The sequence below is a fragment of the Telmatherina bonti genome, assembly GCF_933228915.1.
Source record: "Telmatherina bonti genome assembly, chromosome: 8".
Classification (NCBI taxonomy): domain Eukaryota; kingdom Metazoa; phylum Chordata; class Actinopteri; order Atheriniformes; family Telmatherinidae; genus Telmatherina; species Telmatherina bonti.
This window is the reverse complement of record NC_136626.1, coordinates 6,965,704-6,985,056: the sequence shown is the minus strand read 5'-3', so window position 1 is coordinate 6,985,056 and position 19,353 is coordinate 6,965,704. Positions and strand designations below refer to the sequence as shown.

General features: G+C 42.3%; 1 protein-coding gene across 1 annotated transcript in view; it reads right to left on the bottom strand.

The window, feature by feature from the left end:
* Window positions 1-500: 500 nt before the first annotated feature.
* The window catches only part of tut4 (terminal uridylyl transferase 4), a 33,549-nt gene continuing 14,696 nt past the window's right edge, over window positions 501-19,353 (bottom strand). Inside the window, exons 16-30 of the mRNA XM_079245294.1 lie at window positions 19,163-19,266; window positions 19,027-19,084; window positions 18,844-18,947; window positions 18,650-18,739; window positions 15,450-15,563; window positions 15,031-15,108; window positions 14,752-14,929; window positions 14,626-14,673; window positions 11,435-11,517; window positions 11,227-11,342; window positions 8,754-8,908; window positions 5,275-5,372; window positions 4,638-5,175; window positions 1,052-1,222; window positions 501-951 (exon numbers count right to left, since the gene is read on the bottom strand). Of these exons, the coding sequence (XP_079101420.1) occupies window positions 860-951; window positions 1,052-1,222; window positions 4,638-5,175; window positions 5,275-5,372; window positions 8,754-8,908; window positions 11,227-11,342; window positions 11,435-11,517; window positions 14,626-14,673; window positions 14,752-14,929; window positions 15,031-15,108; window positions 15,450-15,563; window positions 18,650-18,739; window positions 18,844-18,947; window positions 19,027-19,084; window positions 19,163-19,266 (2,027 nt within the window). The 3' untranslated portion in view covers window positions 501-859. The remainder of the gene's footprint in view (window positions 952-1,051; window positions 1,223-4,637; window positions 5,176-5,274; window positions 5,373-8,753; window positions 8,909-11,226; window positions 11,343-11,434; window positions 11,518-14,625; window positions 14,674-14,751; window positions 14,930-15,030; window positions 15,109-15,449; window positions 15,564-18,649; window positions 18,740-18,843; window positions 18,948-19,026; window positions 19,085-19,162; window positions 19,267-19,353) is intronic.

The window sequence follows — 19,353 nt, the reverse complement described above, 5'->3', positions numbered from 1 at the left end:
TTCACTCCAACCCTCACCTGAGGTCATGTGACTTGACAAAGCGTGGCAGAATGAGATCACGGATACAAGCAGGAGAGGTAAGCTTCCATCAGGAGGTGGGAGGGATGGAGGGACGAGCTGCAACATCTGGAGGAAGACTGGAGAGGAGGTGGTCTGAGCGCAGGTTAGGATGCTTCCTTGTCGCCACTCCTTGGTTAGGAGGCGACCCCAGGACGGATCAGGCGGATCATACAGCCTGGAAACACCTTGAGATCCTCCTCCGGTGGAGTTAGTGATGCTTGGGAAAGAATGGTTGCCTCGGCAACACCATCAACAAGCAGAACAAAATTATCACAATTTACCCTGAAAGCATCATGAAGTGTCTGAGCATCCTTCCTGTGAGTGAAATGGAGATCATAAAGAAAGCGACCGACACACTGAAACTGTTTGCTCTTTTCTTTATTTTCTTGCAGCTTTTTGTCCAAATGGAAGCTTTTTTTTTTTTCCCCTTTTTTCTTGCTATCTCTGCTTTTGGCACTACCGTACATACTGGGGTAACACGTTAGATTGTTTTTAAACAAACATCTATTCAAAGCCTTCATCTTGTCGCAAGCAAAGTATGATTACAGCTAATAAAAATAAAGGTTTACATTTGTCCTGCTTACTTTATACATAAAATAAAAACACTTTTTTTGGACCCCCTCAAAAACGGGGGTATTAAAATATTTGACATTTGTATCACAAATCAATGTAATGACACAAAAAATAAAACATAAAAACTGTACAAAAATGATAAAATTCATTTTAAAAATTTGCATGTGATCGAGTGATGGGGAGTGTTTAGTTACTGACCGTGGACCTAATTTAAAAGAGATGCAACTTATTTCTTCTGTTGGATAAAATTCAGGTTGATCGGATGCCGGACGTGAGGGACCAGTGGGAAGTTCGGATTGGGATGCACAACTGAGCCGCCTTGTGGGAGAGAAGAAGAAGAAAAAGAAGAAGCAGCTGTCAGTGTCATCCTAACCAGACAACTTGTGGTTAAGCTGGTAAAACCCGTCTGGAAACTGACCTTGAGTCATAAAGGGTTTGCCAGGTTGGAAGCCCCCGTTGCCCTGCTGGATGAAGTTCTGGGGCATCCTGTAGGGCCAGGAGGGAGAGAGGGTGTACTGGGGGGGTTTACTGTGGTCCCACAAGCGAGAGCCCTGGCTCACGCCTGCAGACGAGGCTTGGTGTCCCGACTCTGTGGAGAAAAGGAACTTTTTTTCTTCATCTTACAGAGTCAGCATAAAGAAAACTTTAATCAAATCAAATCAAACTTTATTTGTATAGCACTTTTCGTGCTTAAAAACAATACAAAGTGCTTTACATTATAAAACAATTTACATCAAAATAGATAAAAATAGATAAAACACTAACACACATACACATCCCCTTTCACCCACCCACAACCACCCTCACCCATGCCCTATTTGCCCTGTAACAGTTAAAAGAAGTTGAATGGCCAGGTGCATTTGCACCAGATGTGCACCAGATAAGGAAACGATATTCTCAGGGAGCCTCTACACAAAGGGCCACCCCCAACCAAGACCACCCAGGCCATCACCGTAGGGGCCACCCGGGTCCGGGCAGACAGGACCCACGCCACAACCGTAAGGCTGCAGCGCCGGATCCCAACCCACCAGACAGGGACAGCCCCCACAGCAACACCCATGCAGTCAGAGCAGGGGCAGCTCTTGGTGAAGAGGACCCCAATGAGGAGAGAGCTGGAGTGAAAACAAAAATAAAATCCATTTTTAAAAAAATAAAATAAATAAATAAATAAAATCTATACTAATATGTAAATAAATATATAAATAAATCAAATTAACTAAAAAGATGTAAATCAATATATAAAATATATAAATAAATAAAACTAACTAAAAAGAAGAATAAATATGGGTTAATATAAGAATGTTAAAACTTAGTTAAAAGCTAAACGAAAAAGGTAGGTCTTGAGTGTTTTTGTAAAAACATCAACAGTCTCTGCAGCCCTGAGGCCCTCAGGCAGGCTGTTCCATAGCCGAGGCCCGTAATACTGAAATGTGGCCTCGCCATATGTTTTGGTACGAACTTTAGGAAGAACTAAAAGGCCGGTACCTGAGGACCTCAGGGTCCGCGAGGGTTCATACCTTAAAAACGGATCAGATAAATAAGAAGGCCCAAGACCATTAAGACATTTATAAACCACTAAAAGAACCTTAAAATCAATCCTGAAATGCACGGGGAGCCAATGCAGGGACTTTAAAACTGGTGTAATGTGTTCCCGCCCCCTGGTCCTTGTCAGAACTCGTGCCGCCGAGTTCTGCAGTAGTTGTAAACTAGAAATACTCTTTATGGGAAGACCAGAGAGCAGGGCATTACAGTAGTCTAGTCTACTAGAAATAAAAGCATGCATTAGTACCTCCGTGCTGGCAAGAGAGAGAAATGGGCGGACTCTGGCGATGTTTTTAAGATGATAAAATCCTGTCTTTGTAACATTTCCGATATGTGGAATAAAATTCAGCTCAGAGTCAAAAATAACACCCAGATTTCGTACACACTGGGAGGATTTAAAACTCTGTAGTTTGCATGAAATGATCTCTCTCTTGTCTTCAGGACCGATGATTAAAACGTCAGTCTTGTCCTGGTTGAGCTGTAAGAAGTTCTCTGCCATCCATGACTTTATATCTAAAATACAGTTTAAAAGGGTGTTAACTGGCTCCAGGTCATCAGGAGACACGGCGATGTAAAGCTGTGTATCATCAGCATAGCTGTGAAAATCAATACCGTGTCTCCTGATGACGTCCTCAAGTGGCATCATATACAGGTTAAAAAGTATTGGGCCTAAAATTGATCCTTGGGTAACCCCACATTTTATTTTATTTTAATCACCCGGTGAGCTGGAAAACGGCGTCTAAACAACATAAAGCTGAAGTTCTTTAAGCTCTTCAGGGTCTTTCTGGGGTTTCTGCTTAAAAAAGACAAAAACAACTAGTTTCTCTGCATTTACGGAGAAAATAAACCAAGCGCTTGTTAGATTTCATCGCTGCAGATTCCTCGCTGTGCAACTGAATGAGAATGGAACATGGAGGGAATTCTGACTCGTTACTTTGTATTTTAGTTTCTAACTTTAAAACTGATCTGTGGATAAAAAAAAGAATAAAAACTGCAGAAAACTGAAACAGCGTGAGGATGAAAAAATTCCTGGAGCTGAAGGGAAACAGCAGAGGTTTTAGTAAAGACGTAATGTTCCAACCTGACTCTGCGAGAGGAAAGGAGCCGCAGCGTTACAGACAAAACAACGTGGTTTTTTACCCAACATGCGCCGTAACACACAGCCACAATTTGTTTTAGTGAGGCCTTCATGCGCCACTGACTTTTAAATCATCTCTGCTCTTCTTCTGTGGTGGACTGTTTGCCATTTCATCCAAAAGCAGCTAAGAAGTGGATGAAAACGATGCAAACGGGTGAATCTGTGCATCATGCTAACACACGGTTTCAGGGCAATTTAATCATGTGATCCAGGAAAATCACGGCAATGTCACCATGTCTGCATCTATCACACTTATCATAAACAGGAAGGAGGGAAATGACTGCAGAATGACTGACACCTGTCATCTGCCAGTCAAATCCATGTCAGCAGGCAGGAAATATGGATTTTATGGGAAACTGCTCTCAAAGGATTCTGGGTAGTGGAGTTCTTCAGTAGAAGTGGTTTTATTCTGATAGATGGAAGTTTTGCAGGTAAGACGACAACGTTAAAACTGAGTTTATGATGTTTTATAAACATTTTTTGGCTTATTTTACTTCTGGTTCGGAGAATTGTAGCTGGAGGCAGTTTTGTTCTTCCAGTAGAGACGGTTTGTCCGTGTGCCGTTAGCTAAACGGGTCGTTTCCACATTTAGCTTGTAGTGGCGGGGAAATCCAATCGGAAAATCGCATTAAAAAAATCTGGATTTTTTGGTTCACAATTTTAAAATCGATTTTTTTTTTCTTAAAAAAACAATTAAAAACTAAATAAATAAATAAAAGTAATCCAATATAATTTTTTGTCATTTTTATTGTTTTTATTGATCTTTTTACTTGTACTTTACAGAATGACGGTCTGGCTACTGTGGTGTTTCTTCCTAATTGAAATCAAGAAAAATGACGAGTAAAACAAAAGTTTTATATATTTTTTTGTTGTTAATCTGCAAGAATGCTCAGGATGGGGGATTGGATCGAAGTCATGACTCAATGCAATCAGTTGTTTTCTGTTATAGGATATATATGAATTGGCTCGAAATGATGTGTATGTAAAGTGTCCTGTAACAACACTGTTGTGAAGTGGCGCTGTACAAATAAAGTTGAATTGAAATGAAAAAAATCAGCAATATCAAAGAATTGTGAGAATCACAATTTAAATCAAATCGGCACCCAAAACATCAGAATCGAATCAGGACAAAAGCGTATTGTCTTCGCCCCACTTGTTTGCCTTGTCTTTTATGTTTTATTGTCTTAGATGATAGAAACGGTTTTAATGAGCTGATGACTTTCAGCTGCAGCGCTGGGAGTGATGGGAGTGAAGAGGTTAAAGCTGAGGACAGACAGACTGACAGACAGACCGGCGGTGCCACCACACTTCACCCAGTAACTACCTGACTTCACCACAGTGCCGTTGCCCATGAGGGACCCAGGTTGTGCCAGGTGGTTGTGCCAGTGTCCTTCTCGTCCCGGCCCCACGATGCCCAGCTGTCTCCCCGCCGGCTGGGCGAAGATGATGCTCGGGTCGTTCAGACTCATGGGGCTGGGACCGCCTCCTGAGCCCGAGGAGCTCCCGTTGCCGCTCGCTGAACGCAGGCCGTATTTCAGGCCGGGCGGGGAGGGGACGGTGGCAGAAGACGAGGTGAGGACCGGACCGTGGATCGGCCAGGACGTGGAGGGGATGTGGACCGGGTGATGAGGCTGCCCCTGGGACTGGTGTGTGGGAAGGAGCCCCAGCGCCGTCAGCGCCCCCGGATGATACTGGCCTGGATGGGAGCTAGGGTAGCTGAAAAGAGACAACGGGACCTGGGGGTGGGCCGGCTGCTTCTGCGGACCAGCTGAACTGGTTTTAGGCTGCGGGGAGGACTGGGAGGAGCTCTGTTGGACAGCGGTGGGCTGCGGGGAGTAGGGCGGAGTCTGTCGACTATCAGACTATCAGAAAGAAGAAAGAAAACTGGTCACAGCTGGAATGTTGGAGCTTAATGAAGTAAAAAAAAACTCTTTATTTTGCACCGATCGTGTTCTACTCACACATTCTGAAGGCTGTCTGGTCCGACCAGAACCATCTGCAGAGGTCTGTGGAAGGGGCATGTTCTGGGAGCTCACCACGGTTCGCACCATGTGAGGAACTGCCGCAGAAGAAGAAGAAGAAGAAGAAGAAGAAGATCTTTTACGGTCCACATTCATATTAATAAACATTTTACTACAAGATCTACATCAGGAAACATCAACTCTGATCCTCCAGGGCTACCATCCTGCAGGTTTCAGTGTTTCCCGCTGCAACTAACCGAATCCAAAGCTCATTAACAAGCAGGAGTAAAAGTTAACAAGTTGTCGGAGAACCTTTTCTTTTGAATCAAGCGTGTTGTAGCAGGGAAACACTAAAACCTGCAGCTCGACCTCTGAGCTATATTATGAGTCATTGTCCTCCAAACTCTTAAAGTTTGGACACATTATCTGGCTTCTTCGTGACGCTGCTGCGGATCAGGAATCTAACTTACTTCCATTAACGTGGAAAATAAAAATGCAGGAAGAAGGAAGCTGAGTTTACCAGCTCCGATCCGCTCTGATCTGCTCCGATCCGTTCCGATTCGCTCTGATCCGTTCCGATTCGCTCCGATTCGTTCCGATTCGCTCCGATCCGATTCACTCCGATACGCTTCGATTCACTCCGATCCGCTCCGATACGCTCTGCTCTTCTCCGATCCGTTCCAATTCGTTCCGATACGCTCTGATCTTCTCCGATCCGTTCCGATTCGTTCCGATACGCTCCGATACGCTCTGATCTGCTCCGATCCGTTCAGATTCGCTCTGATCCGTTCCGATTCGCTCCGATCTGCTCCGTTCCGATTCGCTCTGATTCGTTCCGATTCGCTCTGATCCGATTCACTCCGATACGCTTCGATTCACTCCGATACGCTCTGATCTTCTCCGATCCGTTCCGATTCGTTCCGATATGCTCCGATACGCTCTGATCTTCTCCGATCCGTTCCAATTCGTTCCGATACGCTCCGATACGCTCTGATCTTCTCCGATCCGTTCCGATTCGTTCCGATATGCTCCGATACGCTCTGATCTTCTCCGATCCGTTCCAATTCGTTCCGATACGCTCCGATACGCTCTGATCTTCTCCGATCCGTTCCGATTCGCTCCGATCTGCTCCGTTCCGTTCCGATTCGCTCCGATCTGATTCGCTCCGATTTGTTGTGATTCGCTCCCATCCGATTTGCTCCGATACGCTTCGATTCACTCCAATCCGCTCCGATACGCTCTGATCTTCTCCGATCCGTTCCAATTCGTTCCGATACGCTCTGATCTTCTCCGATCCGTTCCGATTCGCTCCGATTCGTTCCGATCTGCTCTGATCTGTTCTGATTCGCTCTGATTCGTTCCGATCCGCTCCGATCTGCTCCGATCCGATTTGCTCCAATCCGCTCCGATCCATTCCGATCCGCTCCGATATGCTTCGATTCGCTCCGATCCGCTCCGATCCATTCCGATCCGCTCCGATACGCTTCGATTCGCTCCAATCTGCTCCGACTGGTTTCGCTCTGATCCATTCTGATTCGCTCCGATCCGCTCAGATTCGTTTCGCTCCGATCTTTACGCAGCTGCCAGATTCTTCTGCTTGTCTCAACAACAAACTGGGAAATACTAGTTTTGTAGGATTTCAGGTGACGCAGTAAAAGGACGACCCAGCTGTGGGCTCATGGATGCTACATCCCTCCAGAAGCTCGCCACTGATCTGACCAATGGTAACGCTGCACCAGGACTTGGACTGCTGGAGGAGACGAATGAGAATCCAACTACTATTTCTACCTGGGTGGTAAAGTCATGTGGCCACCGCGACTTCTGATTGGATGAAACCCATCAGCGCCGGAGAGGACCTGACCACTTCCACTAGGCGGGTGACCCGCTGGATTAAATATCGTTAGGAAGGAGATGTTGGCATTAGCATTGCAGAGGCTAACAGCCAGGCTAGTGGTGCTGCTGGATTAGACACGACCACCGCTGGGTGGAGGTATGGACAGACTGGACATCAGCCATGAAACTGACAGCATGAAGAATCTGTTGCTATGGTTACTAGCAAAGCGAGCACAACTGAATTAGCCATTGCATTCGGACATTTAGCAGCAGGTTGCGTGATGCAACACTGCCACCTACTGGTGACTTGGTTGTTACTGAAATATTTTTATTGTCACTGCAGGTACAACTCAATAACGCCTCTTTTCCATCAGCATGAGCTCGCCTCGACTCATCTCAGCTTGGTCCGGTTTCTTTTCCATTACAGTTTACTACCAGGTCTAAAAGGGGCGGGGTTTGTGTGAAATCACTGTGATGTCAGCGTTGTGCACGACAAGCTCTGTAACAACACAGGACCTAGAGGCAACCTGCTTCTTGGTCTGCGGCTCGCCGGTTGCTGACCATAAATCGTCTCCATCTGTTGGAACCACTTCCAGTCTGTTTGATCCACTCCGACCATCATGGTCCTTGACCTGCCGATAGTCACTCTGGAGCTTTTTCAGCTTCTCTCGACGATGCTGGAAACTCCGTTGCTAGCTGTAGACATTGAGTAGGAAACTTCTGATAGATTTTTTCATTTTGTGTCGCTCCATCTGGTTCCCTCTGTATCCTTTCCTCAGCAACCAAAGAAATGTCTCCACCTCGGTGTTGGACCACGGAACAGACTTTTGTTGCGCCATTGCTCGTCATGTAACTTAAACAACTTGGAGTCGCTCTTTCAGTGATGTCACTCCATGACCTCTGATTGGACGAGCCCCTGGCCAATAGCGGCATGCAGTCTGGCGACGTCACACACAACCCGACCTGGGCTGAGGAGTTACAGAAACAGTGCCGGTAAACGGGTCCGAAAGCTGAGTGGAAAACCCGACAAACGAGCTGATACTGATGGAAACGGGCCGTAAGGTGTTGTGGTGCGAAAAAAGGGACAAAGATGAGAAAGGGAAGGAAAATATAAGTACATAAGAACAAAGTCGCTCTTGCAAAAGACGCATCTGACCCGATCTGACCCCACTGCTGAATAAACTAAACTAATTATTCTGATAATGAATAATAAATCTGCTTTATGTGTTTTGTTTGCTGTCAGAACAAAATCCTTGACTTTGTTCAGAGAATCGTTGCAGGTGGAGTTTTCAGGAAGGGTTTTATAGAGATCTGGACGTGAATGAAAGCTGAATCCCGATCAGGTTTGTGTTCAGTCTGTGAAAAAGACACAGATGTGACCTTTTATCAACAAAAATATCCAAAAATATCCTCGCTGCACATGAGCTGCTGCTGACACCATATTTATGCACATCGACCTAAATGGCTCATAACTAAACACAAACAAAAGAAACTTTGCTAAATAATAAAACATTTTCTCAGACCTGAACTGGATTTTCCAGCTAAGCTCAGTTATTGCTGCCAAATGACTCCTCCAGACATTAGAAATGTGAGTTTTTCAGGTGAAAATGAGTCAAACTGGAGTTAAAATGTTCCCTCCTGCTCACCGGTCGTTCCGGCGTTCCTCTGTTTGAGGTGGCGGTACTCGGGACAGTCTCTGCGAACGTGACCCGTGTCCCCACACTGGAAGCAGCGTCGGTCCTTCGGCTCCCGATCCTCCTCTTTTATGTCCTCGTCTTTATCGTTTTCTTTCTTTTTCATCCTGGCAATGAATAAAAAGAGTCCAGTGTGTGAGAAGCCTTTTCATAGCAACGAGCTGCTTGGTGGATACAACAGAAACTTCCAACACTGCATGTTTCTGGGGAATCGAATCGAAGAAATCTAAAATCAGGATTTTCTGGTTCACAATTCTTTTTATCAGATAAATAAAATTTTATTTTATTGTTTTTATTGATGGTTTTACTTGTCTTCTTGGCCTTTATAGCAGCAAAGTGATGATCTGGCTGCTGGGTTGTTGTTTCCTACCTGAAATGAAGAAAAATGACGAGCAAACAAAGTTTTGTTCATGTTGCAATTTAAGTCAAATCGGCCTGAATAATTTCTCAGTTCTTTCTGGCTTGTAAAAGAATGAAGTTAATTGGAAATCAGAACCTTTTGGTACTAAAGTATGATTATGAATCAAAAATCTGAATCAAGAATTGATTCTGAATCAAATCGTAACCCAAAAAAATTGGAATCGAATTGAATAGTTAGTTGTTAGATTCACATCCCTGATTTAGAACAGACTTTACAGAAAACTAGAGGAAAGTGTGTGTGTGTGTGTGTGTGTGTGTGCCGTTGCTTATGTATTACACTTTGAAACTAAAGACACTTCAGAAAAATGATCAAATCCAACTAAATAAACTCTTTATGTCAGAGAAAGATTCAGCAGTTTATTAAGTGTGATGCAGACTCTGTTTATCTGCAGTGGCATAAACACACACACACACACACACACACACACACACACACACACAGAGAAAATACAGTCGGCGTTCAGGCCGGGTCAGTTTTACCGCAAGCATCCTAAATCCTGGTCCTCCAGGAACCGCTGTCCTGCAGGTTTTAAGATCTGAGCCAGGTGCGTTGCAGCAGGGAAGCTTCTAAAACCAGGACTAAGGATCCTTAAGATTTTATAGCAAAGCCCTCTACGTGTCGATACACCTTTTTTTTACATGTAAACATGTTTATTGTGGCTGTCTCATGTATTTCACATTTGTTTGAGGCGCTGTTTGTGCACAATCTCACGCTGCGGGTTTGCAAGCTGTTTCATGCTGATAATAACCAGTAGAGGCAGCGGAGGGAGCAACCTGACCTGATGCCAGGTCACCGGGTCGACAGCCTCATGAGTTATAAAAAGTTTATAGGAAGTTTGTTGATCATGTCTGCAGTGACCTGCATCTTTACGATGCACGCTGACTAATACACTCCACATAACAGCTGGTTGGAGATCATTACTTCTGAACGGAGGAGGATGATGGAGAAACAACGTGAGGATGGTTCCAACACAGTTTGCTGCTCTTTAAATACCAGAGTTGGCTAAGCAACTCCATCAACTCATCTTATTTCCCACAAAAATCAACAGAGGATTGTTTAAACTCTCATACAGTTGTGCTCATATTTATTCATTAAAGAAGGAAAAAAAACAGCTGGCTGTAAAATAAGCTGAAACTGACTAAAGTAATAATAAAAAAAATTTCTTTCTAATTCTGGTTTAATAGAAATATTCTATTAAAAAGCAAACAAATAAGATAATTTATTACATATTACATCACTCATAAAGTGAGATTGTGTTTAACAATCCTTTAATGTTTCCGCTCCAGTCAGGTGTTTTCTGTTCCTCTCAGTCAGACTTCTGCACCTGTCGACAGGTATTTTGTCCCACTGTTCAACAGAAAACTGCTCTAATTTGTCCAGAACACATTTGTTTGTTTGCTTTTTGTCTTTTTTCAACTCAATTAAATGAAAAAACAGCGTCTTATATTACTAAATGATATTTTTGCACATTTTTAGTTATTGTTCCTTTTTTAAGTCTCCAGTTATTTGAGTAACTGTTGTAAATTCAGCTTTTCTTTAATGAAAGTGGATGAAGACATATGAGCACAACTGTGTGTGTAAACTCCAGCTGGTCTTACTTCTCTAACACGCCCCCTGGTGGACTTCTCTGGTAATACACACAGTATACAAGCACCAATGGAGCTGGTTGCCGACGCCAACGGCGGGCTAAAGAACAAGTCCATCCTCGGTCTATGTTGGGAGGAAGGACACACGGCGTTGTTTGAGAGGGCATTAACTTGCAGACCATGGAGGAAAAGCAGCCTTTGCTTGATGAGGGAGGAAAACAAATTCATCTGAAGGAGTTGGACTGGGAACAAAGAGAAAATGATGCACCAGAAGGTAATGGGACCAGTTTGACTCCTCCCACTGCAGCATCTGTAGCAACACCCTTTCCAAAGCGGCTGCCTGTCCATCCACAGGTCAGAGATACGAGGAAGTCTTCTCGTGTTTGTGTTCAGTAAAAGTAATGGCTTCTGCTCTCACCTGCGTCTCTTCGGACAGTCTTTCATGTAGTGTCCGATCTTCCCACAGATCCTGCAGCACCTGTCGTTGGGCGCCAGCTCGCCATCCGTCAACACCTTCGAGTCAAAGAAGTAGTCCTGCGACACGACACGGGACACACAGCATCAAACATCGGGACGAAGCTCGCGTTGAATCGTGTGTTAGAGGACCTGAGTCACCAGTAACGTACCACTTCGGTGCCGAGGACGGGAAAGAACGGCGTTCCAAACAGCTTTCTGCCGTTTATGAAGGCCTTCATGATGAAGTTCGTCACTGGGGGAGGAAGAGGAGGCAGAGTTAAGGATGGAGCATCGTCCCTGCTTCGATGCAAGCATCCAGCAGTCCGATGGAGGATCAGGGCTTCCGGAAACTTTAGATTCAGCCTCATGGAGCAGAAGCATCCTGAGTCTTACTGTACGTATGGATTCATGAGGTCCGGTGTGCGAGTTAGGAGCCGTCTCAAAGGTTGGTCAACGTCTAAACATGGCTCCATCACCATGGTAACATACGCTGAGCATAAAAACGGCAGCTTTTCAAGAGTCTCACCGCGGGAATGATGGGTCGTATATGCAAACGCCAGCGAACAACGGAGGAGCCTTTCGTTTGGCTCAAGACAATCCAAGGCTGCGTTCACACTGCAGGTGAAAGAGGCTCAAATCCCACTTTTTCACCTTTATTTATGAAAGTCTGAACGGTATAAACAGCTAAATCCAAGCCCAACCACTTCCATACGTGGTAATAAATCATGTCAATCAATGGGAAAATTTAAACAAATGATAAAAGATGAGATAATTAAAAGTTATGAGGCAAATACGTTTTTTTTTTTTTTAAGCAATGTATGTTGAATTCTATGATTTATTGTGTGTATTACGACTTTATACTGTTTACATTTCATTGTAATGGAATTTAATGTGTATTTTTTATGCTGTGAAAGTTTTACGGTGTCATTGATGAGGAGGTTTTGGACTAAATAAGCGCCCAACTTCTTCCAAAACCCTTTTTCGAACTTAAGAAGATTATTTTGTTTGTTGTTTGTTGCAACCAATATTTGTTCTTTTAAAACTCCTTCTTTTTAGTTAGAAATAAATAAATAAAATAAAATTTTAAAAAAAAAACAATGCATCCAACGCCATGTTGGATTTCATCCAACTTTTACGTGATTAAAGTACGACTCAGCTCCGACGGGGCACAAATATACGTCTCAGAAAATTAGATTAAAATTGTTATTAAATAATAATTTAATAATTAATTATTAAAAAAGTTCAATATTTCACTCGTTTCTGAATGTGAAACCTATATTTTATAGATTCATTACATATAGAGAAAAATTTAATATATTCAATCCTTGAAATGTTGATAATTGTGGCTTATAGAGAATGAAAACCCAAAATGTCTCAGAAAAACCTGCAAAGGTATCCTGAGCCTTTAAATGGTCTCTCAGTCTGGGTCAGACGGCGACACAGTCATGGGGAAGACTGCTGACCTGACAGATGTCCAGAAGACCATCACTGACCCTCCACAAGGAGGGAAAGCCAGAAAGGTCATTTCTAAAGAAGCTGCTTGTTCACAGAGAGCTGGATCCAAGCACGTTAATGGAAAACTGAGTGGAAGGAAAAGCTGCACCAGCAGAAGGCAGAACCGCAGCCTGGAGAGGATTGTCAGGAATCTGGGAGCTTCACAAGGAGTGGACTGAAGCTGGACTCATCAAGAGCTGCTACGAACAGACGGATCCTAGACATGGACTACATGGACTACATTCCTCGTGTCGAGCCACTCCTGGACCAGAGACACCGACAGAACCGTCTCACCTGGGCTACGGAGGAAAAGGACTGGATCTCAGATGGAAGCAGGTTCTGCATTTCATGTGAAAACCAAGGTCCCAGAGTCTGGAGGAAGAGTGGAGAGGCCCAGAATCCATGTTGCTGGAAGTCCAGAGGGAAGTTTCCAGTCAGTGATGGTTTGGGGAGCCATGTCATCTGCTGGTGTTGCTCCACTGGGTTTTCTGAAGGTCACAGTCAACACAGCATCTAGCAGGACGTTTTAGAGCTCTTCATGCTTCCTTCTGCTGACAAGCTTTATGGAGATGCAGATTTTATTTCCCAGCAGGACTTGGCGCCTGCCTACACCGCCAAAGGTACCAAAAGCTGCTCCAATGACCACGGTGTTACTGGGCTGGATCGGCCAACAGACCACCTGATCTGAACCCCGTAGAGACTCTGTGGGGTGTTGTCAAGATGAGAGACACCAGACCCAACCATGTAGATGACCTGAAGGCTGCTATCAAAGCAACCTGGGCTTCCATTCCACCTGAGCAGCGCCACACGCTGGTGGCTTCCATTGCCACGCCGCGTTCATGCAGTAATTCATGCAAAAGGAGCCCAACCAGGTACTGAGTGCATGGAAATAATCATACTGTTCAGGAACCTGACATTTCTGTTGAAAATGTTGTTTTTTTTTATCTGTAGTATGTAATATTCTAATTTTCTGAGAAGCTGCATTTTGGGTTTTCATGATCTATAATAATCATCAACATTTCAAGAGATAAATGATAAACTTTGAATTTCTCCTCAGGGATGAATAAAGTATCTTTGATTGATTGATTTGATTAGAAATGTTTCACTCTATGTGTAATAGATCTATATTATATCTGGGTTTCACATTCTGACATGAGGGATGAAAAGTATTTAACTTTCTCATAATATTCTGATTTTTTAAGATTGTACTAATACACAAATCAAAATGATTTGCTCCAACTGCACAACAACTTCTAAAGCAGGTTTTCCATGTTTCCTGCTCCAACACACCTGACTCAAATGAACCAGTCATTGTGCAGAACGTGATTGGCTGTTGGAACCATTTAACGTGACTCAGGTGTGTTGGAGCAGGAAGACAGTGACAACCTGCTGAAATGCAGGTGTCGTAGAACCGAACTGATCTGTCCTCAGCTGATCCGGGTGCCGATGTCTGCAGCATCCACATTCCCCGCCAGAAACTCAGCGCGGTGCGAACGGTGTCATGTGTGCTTGCTGATCTAAGAGGTCTCAGATGATCTGTTCTGTCTTTCTGTCTTCATTTATCTTTTCTGCAGCTGGTGCAGCTTCCATTTTCCCCTGGTTATCTTCTTCAACTTCAACCCGAACTGGACCGCCGTTCCGCGTCGTGACGGCATTAATCTGTTAGGATCTGTTTCCAGCTCCTCCTGTTGGAGGCGAGCAGCTCCCCGAGCGCCTTGCTGACTAGCTGATCAGCAGGATGGGCTTTCAGGAAGCAGAACCTCACAAAGGCAGCAGCTAAAACTGACTGAATACATCTCAACTTCTATTTATATTATGAAGCAGTAAATAAGCAGAAAATGGACTTCTTAGACCCTGCAGAACTTACTCTTGCGGGAAACTCCAGCACCGAGGTTGTGATTCAAGTCGAAAGGATCTGAGGAGAAGAAGGCATGTGAGAACAGATGGAGTCTTCTGCAGAGTCAGGAGGAAGCTACAAGCAAAGCAAAGGCACCTTCGATAGCGATGCATTTGCTCGTCCACTGCTTCTCGAACGTGGTGAGGCGTTTCCGCTGGCGGATGCTGATGACGTGCTCTTTAAAGTCAAATTCCTCGGTGTAGAAGCGAAGAAGGCCCAACCACAGCTCTCCCACCGACTCATTGTTCTGCTGACGGTCCGACAGACGCTGGCGCTGTGCGGGCAGAAGATGGGAAAAGTCACGGGCTCGGTGTGAAACAGCACGAGGCGCGAGCGAGCGGCACCACTGTGCCGCGTCAGTCGCTGTAAACTCACAAGATCTTTAAGGTCGTCAAAAAAGAAAGCGTTCCAGCCATCCACCATCCGCTGAGGGACCGTCGTGCCGTCAAAAATCTACAATTACACAACAAAGACGTACTTTTATCATCCAATCAAAGCAAAAAAAAATTATAATTCAAATTTAATTTCTGCAGCGTTTTTATATGAGTGCAGAAAAAAGTCATTTACACGATAAAAACAAGTGTTTAAAACAACTGAACACACACCGATCACACTCGCTCATTCATATAAACACATACACACATCTGATGACTGAATACTAACAGAAAAATAAACATCTGGCCTGATGCTGATGTGAGGTTTAAAGATCGACGTTAAACCTTAAAACAACAACAAATAAGTGTGCAAGTATGAAAATATATAAAAACAGAGATTCAGCTCAGAGTGGGAGGTACCTCCTGCAGGACTGGGATGACTGGTGGCTGCCTCTGCTGCAGGAAGTAAAGCACCATCAGGATGTAAGCATAAGATGAGAGGCTTCCTCTGGAGGCGTCCCCGATGTCGCAGCGCTGCAAGAAGAAAAGGAGAAATTTCATGACAGTCCAGCCCAGCATGGCGACGGTGTTGCTCTGCACCGAACTCAGCATCGCCCATAAATACACAATTTCAAAATAAATTCAAGATTATTTCTACTGCAAACATGTTTATTTTAGCTGTGAACATGTTTATTTCTGATGTAAACGTGTTTATTTGTGCTGTAAACACGTTTATTTCTGCTGTAAACGTGTTTATTTATGCTGGAAACATGTTTATTTCTGCTGTAAACGTGTTTATTTATGCTGGAAACATGTTTATTTCTGCTGTAAACATGTTTATTTCTGCTGGAAACATGTTCATTTCTACTGTAAACGTGTTTATTTCTGCTGTAAATGTGTTTATTTCTGCTGTAAACATGTTTATTCCTGCTGTAAACATGTTTATTTCTGCTGTAAACACGTTTATTTCTGCTGTGAACATATTCATTTCTACTGTAAACATGTTTATTTCTGCTGTAAATGTGTTTATTTCTGCTGTAAACGTGTTTATTTCTGCTGTAAACATGTTTATTTCTGCTGTAAACATGTTTATTTCTGCTGTAAATGTGTTTATTTCTGCTGTAAACATGTTTATTTCTGATGTAAACGTGTTTATTCCTGCTGTAAACATGTTTATTCCTGCTGTAAACTTGTTTATTTCTGCTGTAAACATGTTTATTTCAGCTGTAAACGTGTTTAGTTCTGCTGTAAACGTGTTTAGTTCTGCTGTAAACATGTTTATTCCTGCTGTAAACATGTTTATTTCTGATGTAAACGTGTTTATTTCTACTGTGAACATGTTTATTTATGCTGTAAACATGTTTATTTTTGATGTAAACATGTTTATTTTTGATGTAAACGTGTTTAGTTCTGCTGTAAACATGTTTATTTCTGATGTAAACGTGTTTATTTCTGTGAACATGTTTATTTATGCTGTAAACATGTTTATTTTTGCTGTGAACGTGTTTATTTCTGCTGTAAACATGTTTATTCCTGCTGTAAACGTGTTTATTTCTGCTGTAAACATGTTTATTTATGCTGTAAACGTGTTTATTTCTACTGTAAACATGTTTATTCCTGCTGTAAACGTGTTTGTTTATGCTGTAAACTTGTTTATTTCTACTGTAAACATGTTTATTTCTGCTGTAAATGTGTTTAGTTCTGCTGTAAACATGTTTATTCCTGCTGTAAACATGTTTATTTCTGATGTAAACGTGTTTATTTCTACTGTGAACATGTTTATTTATGCTGTAAACATGTTTATTTATGCTGTAAACATGTTTATTTTTGATGTAAACATGTTTATTTTTGATGTAAACGTGTTTAGTTCTGCTGTAAACATGTTTATTCCTGCTGTAAACATGTTTATTTCTGATGTAAACGTGTTTATTTCTACTGTGAACATGTTTATTCCTGCTGTAAACGTGTTTATTTCTGCTGTAAACATGTTTATTTATGCTGTAAACGTGTTTATTTCTACTGTAAACATGTTTATTCCTGCTGTAAACGTGTTTGTTTATGCTGTAAACATGTTTATTTCTGCTGTAAATGTGTTTATTTCTGCTGTAAACATGTTTATTTCAGCTGTAAACGTGTTTAGTTCTGCTGTAAACATGTTTATTCCTGCTGTAAACATGTTTATTTCTGATGTAAACATGTTTATTTCTGATGTAAACGTGTTTATTTCTACTGTGAACATGTTTATTTATGCTGTAAACATGTTTATTTATGCTGTAAACATGTTTATTTTTGATGTAAACATGTTTATTTTTGATGTAAACGTGTTTAGTTCTGCTGTAAACATGTTAATTCCTGCTGTAAACATGTTTATTTCTGATGTAAACGTGTTTATTTCTGATGTAAACGTGTTTATTTCTGTGAACATGTTTATTTATGCTGTAAACATGTTTATTTTTGCTGTGAACGTGTTTATTTCTGCTGTAAACATGTTTATTCCTGCTGTAAACGTGTTTATTTCTGCTGTAAACATGTTTATTTATGCTGTAAACGTGTTTATTTCTACTGTAAACATGTTTATTCCTGCTGTAAACGTGTTTGTTTATGCTGTAAACGTGTTTATTTCTACTGTAAACGTGTTTATTTCTGCTGTAAATGTGTTTAGTTCTGCTGTAAACATGTTTATTCCTGCTGTAAACATGTTTATTTCTGATGTAAACGTGTTTATTTCTACTGTGAACATGTTTATTTATGCTGTAAACATGTTTATTTATGCTGTAAACATGTTTATTTTTTATGTAAACGTGTTTAGTTCTGCTGTAAACATGTTTATTCCTGCTGTAAACATGTTTATTTCTGATGTAAACGTGTTTATTTCTACTGTGAACATGTTTATTTATGCTGTAAACATGTTTATTTTTGCTGTGAACATGTTTATTTCTGCTGTAAACATGTTTATTCCTGCTGTAAACGTGTTTATTTCTGCTGTAAACATGTTTATTTATGCTGTAAACGTGTTTATTTCTACTGTAAACATGTTTATTCCTGCTGTAAACGTGTTTGTTTATGCTGTAAACGTGTTTATTTCTACTGTAAACATGTTTATTTCTGCTGTAAATGTGTTTAGTTCTGCTGTAAACATGTTTATTCCTGCTGTAAACGTGTTTATTTCTGCTGTAAACATGTTTATTTATGCTGTAAACGTGTTTATTTCTACTGTAAACATGTTTATTTATGCTGTAAACATGTTTATTTTTGCTGTGAACGTGTTTATTTCTGCTGTAAACATGTTTATTCCTGCTGTAAACGTGTTTATTTCTGCTGTAAACATGTTTATTTATGCTGTAAACGTGTTTATTTCTACTGTAAACATGTTTATTCCTGCTGTAAACGTGTTTGTTTATGCTGTAAACGTGTTTATTTCTACTGTAAACATGTTTATTTCTGCTGTAAATGTGTTTAGTTCTGCTGTAAACATGTTTATTCCTGCTGTAAACATGTTTGTTTCTGCTGTGAAGTTGGTCTTTTTAACATGGGAGTCTATTTGGAGCCCCTAGTGGATGAAGGAGGAACTGCAGTTTTGGCTTCACTTGTGACGCCGGAGGTCGCTGCTTGATCATTACCTTTGCAAAGACCTTCATGGTGTATCCCAGGAACTGCACGCGTGGATCCAGAGCTGCATATGTCGCCAGCATCCTGGTGTTGTGTTGAGCCTCCAGAAGCAGCCAATCAAAACGAGTTCATCATAAACATTCAACAAGTTTAAAACTTCATCCTCGTGACTCCAGGTTGAGGCATGAAGGCCTCGTCTACTCACCAGCGTGTTGTAGAGACTGATGTCTCCCTCCAGACCACTTTGTCTGTGTTCGAACTTCACGATAGGCACTTTAGCTGTGGTGATCGGCAGGATGTTCCTCAAACCTGCCGAGGTGGGAGGTTGGAAATTCACCTGCAGCTCTTTGTGCTAATTCTGCCAAGTTGCAAGGAGGCGGCAGCTCACCTGTATGCTTCTTCAGCACTTTTGCGAGGCCTTCGATGATCTCTTTACAGTTCAGCTTCTGTTGGGAAATTCCAAATTCAATGCTGAGTGTGTGAGAAAAGAGAGGTGGTGTTTAACGTGTGTGTAATTGACCAACCTCCGCGGTCTCATGACCCTCCAGAGTCATGCAGATGTCGAGGTCGCTGTCCCGGAAGCCAAAGCCGTTCTTCGAAGAGCCGAACAAGCAGAGCTGAGCTTTGTCTGTCGATTCAAACCAGAGAAAAGAAAAATGACAACTTCTCCTGGAACATGTATGATTTCATAATACCTACAGATTTCAGTATTCGG